The 7866-nt window shown below is 36.8% G+C and overlaps 1 protein-coding gene across 1 annotated transcript; it reads right to left on the bottom strand.

Annotated features, from left to right (window-relative positions):
* Window positions 1-6422: 6422 nt before the first annotated feature.
* On the bottom strand, window positions 6423-6734 carry AB675_7240 (uncharacterized protein; the record flags this gene model as incomplete). Its single annotated transcript, XM_018147594.1, has 2 exons — window positions 6423-6463; window positions 6614-6734. 2 exons carry the CDS (start codon window positions 6732-6734, stop codon window positions 6423-6425), a joined length of 162 nt encoding a protein of 53 aa, XP_017995033.1.
* Window positions 6735-7866: the final 1132 nt, after the last annotated feature.

The following is a 7866-nucleotide window of genomic DNA, read 5'->3' as shown; positions in this document are numbered from 1 at the left end:
ATTATATATATATTCTGATACTGACTGAAGATATAGAATCTTGATAGTGTAGTTAGAAGGGGTTATAATGGTATTTATATAGCTCTGTTCTTATACTTACTATTAAATAAGTACTTATTACTTATTAGGGACAGTATGTTTACACTTTAGATACTTGTTAATATTATTAATAGTAAAGCAGGTTTAGTATTTAGTGTAGAGGATCACTTTATAAATAGAGAGTGCATGTAAAAAGGGAAGAGGTGGTGTTAAGGTTGGCAATAAAACTTGTGATAATTCTGTCAATGTAAGCAGGCTATTATGCGCTTCTAAACTTGAACCTAGACTTGAAGAGGGACTTTGCGACATGTTTCTATAGTATACAAAAGTAAATGATGATGAATTGGGTGTGGTGGTGAAGAGTGGTTGATGATATAATATTTTGGTGGGAGCGACTGACCTAGAGCTGATGACCCCAGTGCTAAGCGAGATCTATGCCAAGACCTGATTTTGGTGGTAGCGGGTCACCCGCGGTCTGGCGAATAGTGTTAGGTCCTCCTCGCTCCCGCTCCCTCATTCTCACGCGGCCTCCGGCGGGTCCTCGGGCGGACGGCCGTTCCCTGCGGAGCCTCTTTTTCCGCGCCTTCGGCGCCCAGTGGTTCTCCTCTCTTTCGCTGCTGTGTGGTCGCTAGTCCCACCCCTGCATGGCCTTTGGCGGGTCCTCAGGCAGACGGCCGTTCCCTGTGGAGCCTCTTTTTCCACGCCTTTAGCGCTCAGCAGTTTCCCTCGCTTACACCTGCCTCGCCTCTCTCGCACCCTGGCCTCTGGCCCTGACAGCCATATAGCGCCCTTGCTCCACCCAACTCTCACCACTTGTAACCCTGACTCTGGTGCTACTCTCTTTTCATTGGCTGCTCTTCATGCTTGCTGGGCCCGCTTTGATCTGCTTGCTCTACTCGGCCTCCTTCTGCTTTGATTGGCTTATCTCTACCCCTTCTTATCCTGGGTCCGCTTTAATCAGCTTGTCTCCCTTGACTACAGGCTCCTCTTGATCAGCTTGTCTCCCTCAACTACAGGCTCCTCTTGATCAGCTTGTCTCCCTCGACTATAGGCTCCCCTTTGATCAGCTTGTCTCCCTTGACTATAGGCTCCCCTTTGATTGGCTTGTCTCCACCCCTCCTTGTCCCAGATCTGGTTTGATCAGCTTGTCTCTATCCTTCTCACGTCACCTTCTATAGACCCTCACTCCTTCTCCAATCATGTCACTAAGTGTGTCTCTATCTGATAATGGAGCAGTAACAATAAAATCACCATCATCATCCTGTTACTCATTCACTACTGCCACACTGTCCACTCATGCTGCTGTCCTAATCACCCCTGGAATTGTGTCTGCTCCCTCTATACTATCTCCCACTATATCCTCACCAGCTCTATCACTCGCTCTTGCTCAGGACTGGCCTATAATGCCATTACTGCTAGCACCACCACCTATGGCTATTAACACACTTGCCATATATTCTCCCTGCTTATATAGAACTATTAACTGATCCCACACTGATAATATATGTAACTAGTAACTATCTATCACACCTCTACTCAAAACACATCCATTACTATCTTGTGGAATAGTGTCTCTATAATTAAACATCATATTATATAATGGCCTCACTAGCCTTAGTATTCATATTGTTCAGTATGAAGCATTATATACACTTGTTTATTAACTTGTCTAATAGTGTGTGTACAACCTCCCACTATTGAGTAGCTATTCACTATTAGATCATGATCACAGTTTCACCTTCACTGTATTAATCACACTATACCACTCTGGGAATGTCCCTATATATTCATACAAGCCCAAGTCTATCTAAGTATATACTCATGATCTGCTGTCAACATGTTTGCGCTACCACAAACTTCAATATTACACTCTTCTTGCTACTTCCCTTGGTGGATATACTTTATAGCTGCTACTCCACTATATACTTGGCTGTAATAATGACTAAGTCTATATTCTTGTCCTTACACCCCACTTGTCCTAATTCTTGTGCAAAGTCAATGATTATGTATAGGATGTCTATATAGAGTGTATACATAATACTGGGGTAGTTAATACCTATTCCTGGTGCTGATATAGTTATAATGAATCCTCTAAATTAGAGCTAGCACTTAAGTTACTCACTTCACTGGATATCCTGAGTATGGTAGTATAGATATGCAAGTTTAGATACTAGTGCTTTATAATTAGTATGACTCTTTATATACACCACCCCCTTCACCCCCATAGTCTACTCTATAAAATGAGCATGATAATGCTCAACTATCTTAATAGTATAGGAAAAGAGATCTCATGGCTAATAGTGTTACATAAAGTATTGAGTTCAGGGCTGAGTTATTAATGTCTGGATGTATTGTGTATAGCTGAGTGCAAGATTAATCTTGAGTTGAATTATCTTGATTAGTAGCAGTGTCACTATTAGAAAAATATGTTGATATTAAAGTGTTCACAACTCTTATAAGTACTCCAGCTTTAGCTGCTAATTATTCATAATAAATACTAAATACACTTTATTAAAGTAGATTATCTGTAAAAGATCTTTACTATAGAGTAACTAGGTAAATTTAATGAATAATAAACTCACTATAATGTTAGTATTAATTATAATTATACTTGCTAGTGTCTATATACTATACTGCTATTTATATATATCACTTAGTCCCTCTTACTAGAATTGATTAATTATGTTATTCACAAGTGCCTAAAATAGTGTCACAAAGATAATGACCTTAATCTAATAGTGGAATTCTAGTAGTGTTATTAATAGAGTCTTATCACCTCTAGTGAGTAATACTACCACTAATAGATATTCTTATTATATAACTATTATTATTACTTTCTACTGCTAATTAGACTAAAAATTAGTCTGCAGGTCTCTCATTAGATAGTAAAGCATCTTAACCACAGTATCCTTATTCACCTTATCTGGAATCACACTCAACTTAACCATAATAGGGCTATAAGTTACTTCATAGAGTATAGATAGACTAGATACTATGAATGCTTATAAGTGAATAGTTAGTAATAATAATAAATATATATTATATCATGTAGTTCAGTTATATAATAATGAGAGAGTCTTATTATTCTTACTATTACTTAGTATGGGTTACTTGTGAGATCTAATATTAGTAGCCTGACTGGTTGATTAAGTCTGACTAGATAATAGCTATTACTATAATAGTGGAGTGAGATCAAGAAACTAATACTATACTTCACTTAGTGGACAAAATATGTTAATAGACCGCATCAATATGTATTATATAATGTTAACTAGAACACTATACCAGAGTGACCTCTGTATATTACCATAGTCACTCTAGATCTCTAGCCTATTCTAATTATTCTTCTTAAGCTCCTTAAACTCCCCTTCTCTAATCTTATCCTAATAGTTAGCAGTAAACTAGGACCCCACCTTTTCCTGATTAATACTTATAGTAATGTGCTGATAATTAAGTGTACTAAAGTAATGACTCAGCTACTATTCTGTAATATACTAGAGTGCCTTAATTAAGTAACTCATCTTCTATAGGCCTTTCTTATTATGCTAGATATAATTAATAAATGTCTATCTATCTACCTAAATAGCTAGAAATTCTTAGAATAGTTATATATATACTAGATAGATTATAAAGATCTGGGTAATAGTGTGGGGTAAGAACTATAGAATCACCTTAGATTAGTTAAGTTGAATTTAAGACTTATAGTAATAGGTTATAGTCATGATCTAACTATTAATAATAAATATATTTTAATTTTATAAGTGACTATTATAAAATCAATATAATATAATCTTAGTTCTATAGATAGACTGTCTACTAGTGATATGAATATACACTAATAATAATTCTAAGAAGTGATTATATTATTAGAGTTATTAATATATATTACTCTTTACTTACTATTTATAATACTAGAGATATTAATATTAGCTCTATTGCTTAAGTATCTATTAATATATCTAGAGTCTATTATTACTTAATTAATTGCTGGTATATTGAATAAATAAATATTCTCACTGAGTGAATGAAATGTTATTTTTAAGTATAGCTGTTACTATCTTGAACTGATCTATAACTTGTTCAACTTATATTAGATCTTTTTATAACTAGTTAGTCACTTACTTAATTATAGTGTACACTATCTAATAGAACTAACTCAGCTTAATCTAGGCACTATAATAAATCAGTATCTACTTATTAGTAGACTACAATATAGTGTTCTTATTTTCACTATTTATTATGATATATTTACTATACACTAGTCATGTTAAGATTATGCTTATTAGGGTCTCTTGCCTATTAGTTAAAAATAACTGTTAACCTTTTATTAGCTTCTCTTAACTCTTCTGATTAAAATTTAATTCACTAAGCTCACTAGTAGGTATTAGAATGTTAGCCACTAATACTTATATACACTACACTATACTAGTAACTATATATAAGTAGTTAGATACTTTATAAAGCTAATTAAACTCACTATTAATATTAAGAATAGTATAATAATGAACAAGTGTATATTTAAAATCACTCTTGTTCTACTGCTAAAATATAAATATTTAATACAGTTTCTTTATTAAGTTACACAGTTTCTATATATATATATAATATCTTTAGGATTATTATTCTGCTGTAATTTATTATATAGCCATTCTATATAGCACTTTTACTTGTTAGTTCATAAAAATAATATTTATGTATTCTTCATAAGATTAGTTATGATCTTGTGGATAGAATAATATTTAGGACCTAACCGAATGGTATTCACTTACACATTAGATTAACTATTATCTTCACTATTGTTAAAGTTATTATTATTATTATTATTATCACTATTAGTGTGACAGTTATTATACTCATTCAAGTTGTTATAATTAAAAAGTGATGAGTCTTAATAAGAGTCTGGAGTAACTAGATTACCAGAACAGGAATTTCTTGGTAGTGGTCCCACTTAAGTGTGAGTATCTACTGAGTGGGAATAAGCTACAGTCCCTGGATTTTCTTCTACTTAACTCTCCCACATATAGAGAGTATAGTAAATAAGCCACCACTAATACCTATAATATTAATCTTGACTATTATGGTCAGCTAATTATACTAATGATTAACAGTCAATCTTACCTACTTTTACACTTTATAATTATTAATAAGTCTCTTAATAATATGTGATGAGCTTGGTAGTGGCCATCTATAATATAAAGTCATAAATTTAATTGACTTCTTATAGTAAGTGTTTATCATAGTTAGCCACCTAACTGGTATGAGCAAGATAGAGAAGATTATATCTATAAAAATGCTCTAGCTATTATGTTATTAACTACTAGCTAGTGTAGTCCTATTTCATAATTTTGTCCTCTAAAATCACTTCCTCTTTATACCACCATTTAGTAACAGCTTTTCATTCCTTCTCTAAGACTATGAGTTCATCCTCTTACTCTAGATAAAGTAGTAATCTCTTGTGACAAGATGCTAGAGAAGATGATAATCTAATATCCTCTATTATATTAGTCTCTCCTCTCACTTTAAAGTACTTACTCTTTTGTTAATTAAGAAAAAATTTCTAGACTAGAATGTATCACTACATAAGTGTCTTATTAACCTGTCACTAATAATAGTGTTTAGTATACTCTTAAATTCACTATTAACTAGCTAGAATTGTTTAATAACTAATCATTAAGTATTTCAAGATAGACTCAGCTGGCCAGAGCTGGATAATAGGATTAATAATGCTGGATAGAAGCTATAACTCAGATAGTTCTCTTAAATAGTATTAAGTGGTTAATACTACAAGTGCACTATATTATGCTTTAGAGAGATAATACTTCTGTTTAAGATGAGTGTATGCATTAGAAATAGCATAATAGCAAGTGCTATAGATTAACACTTAATACTTTAGTAGATAATAAAGTTATGGTTTAGTAGTTAATAGAGTCTTAATTATAATAGAAATATATATATATAGATATAGTGTAGACTATAATATAATAGTGATTATAAAGTTGATGTGATTATATATTTAATGTCTATAAGATAGTCTTATAATGATAAGCAGTATTTAATAATGTTAAAAATATATATATAAGATCTTTTCATACTGTTTCTTATCAATAAAATAGTGGTGAACATATCTTTCAAGTGATGAGAAGTTCCAGACTTTAGTGCTTCTGTGTGACATATTTACCATACTATTCAGAGTTGGGTAGCCAAGAAGTCTAGAGTGGCACTTTTAGTAACCACCTCAAGATACGACACTAAAACTTTATGACATTAAAGCGCTATACACAGTGCTTTAAACTTATTGAAACTGGACTGGCCTGTTGAGCTAGTGATACTGACTATTTGTAAAATCTAAGTTGTGGACAACAGCGTGTTACACGCTCTGTAAGTTAAGTGCGCATGACAACCTGCGCATGACGACCTTGACTGCCTATACGGGAAGGTCAGTGTCTTTTTTAGCCTGATTCCGGCCTGCGCATGACGACCCAAACCTCATGCGCACCTGGTCCTCTCGGATAGGCAGAAGTGCAGAAGGGCTGCGGCGAGCTCGATGACGCGTGCGGTCCGTATCAAGGCGGACTTGTGGTGATCTTGTTGAACGGCGTCGAGGGAGGCGCGGTGAGGTGCATGGGCAGCAAATAAGACGAAACAGCCGACAGCGCGACCTCTCCGACTTTGCCGACAAGGAAGAGGCGTGGCATTGCCGCAATATCGTACGGTGCTTGTCTGTACAATGTGTTGATGCACACAATGCGCGTGCAAACGATGTCGGAACCTTAGGAGTGACGTAACTTGCATTGCGGTTTCCTTCTCCAAATCTAGAGGACGCGCGCCGACGCGTTCTCATGTGCCCTTATACGAGCAGAAACTATTAAGGCATCAGTTTATCTCCAGATAATCATCCGCTTGTGAGCTCGGCTGACTGCAATGCCGTCACAGCGTGAGGGCCTAGACATCTCGTCAAATAACGAAGCTACGTGCGCTTGTCGATATAGCTTAAAGGGAAAGGGAGACGGCGCAATTATATTCGCTTTCGACTCCGCAATATCATCAGGCATTTCGGCATCACGATCTCCTATTAGGGATTATTCGTTCCTGGCATTTCACTCGCGAAAGGCTTCCGTTGAGAATCGTGGCTATGACTTGTACACGGCCAGGCCAAGGAGATGGAGCGGTGCTGTCAGCTCGCAGGCAGTATCTGATCACTTGAGAGCAGATGCGGGCGACAGTGGCGCCCGTGCAGCGATAGACATTACGTGCATTGCATTATAGTAGAAAATCACAGAAGGGAACTCAAGCCTGGGCTGGTCGCTGGCAGTCCCGCAAGAAGGAGCGAAACATGCGCTCATATGGTCTCGAGGACCGATCTGCCAGTATGACCATTCTTAGCCGAGAAAGTTCGATTCTGCGACTTGGCCTGAACAGCCGTGCCCACTCGTGGCATGCTGGACTGAATCTGAATGATTGGCGCAAGAATCGCCTCGACTACAGGGCATGGGAGCTGTTTTTCTCGCAAACCGACTCCGGGGATCGAATGGGCCAGCGCGATCAGCTTGGCGCGGGCTCGTCTCTTGGCGGATTTGCCCCAAGAATCTTGAACCTTCTCTGATGCACAGGTGCTCAGGTGATGTGCCGGCTCTTCTTGACGACCATAGCAATGACCTCTTCACTCCGTACAGCTTCGCAACCTCCAACTCGCAAGAACTCAGAGTGATAGCTCATAGCTACAGATGTACGCTGTGTGATGGCACTCGAAGAGCCCCTGAATGAGCGCCGCAAGCGATTGGTGGCAGCGTGTGTCGCGTCATAAATCCAGACTGACTGGAAACGTCA

The sequence above is a fragment of the Cyphellophora attinorum genome (genome assembly GCF_001299255.1).
Source record: "Cyphellophora attinorum strain CBS 131958 chromosome Unknown Contig45, whole genome shotgun sequence".
In the NCBI taxonomy this organism is placed as follows: domain Eukaryota; kingdom Fungi; phylum Ascomycota; class Eurotiomycetes; order Chaetothyriales; family Cyphellophoraceae; genus Cyphellophora; species Cyphellophora attinorum.
Note: the sequence above shows the minus strand (reverse complement) of the source record. Positions and strands in the feature narration are given on the sequence as shown.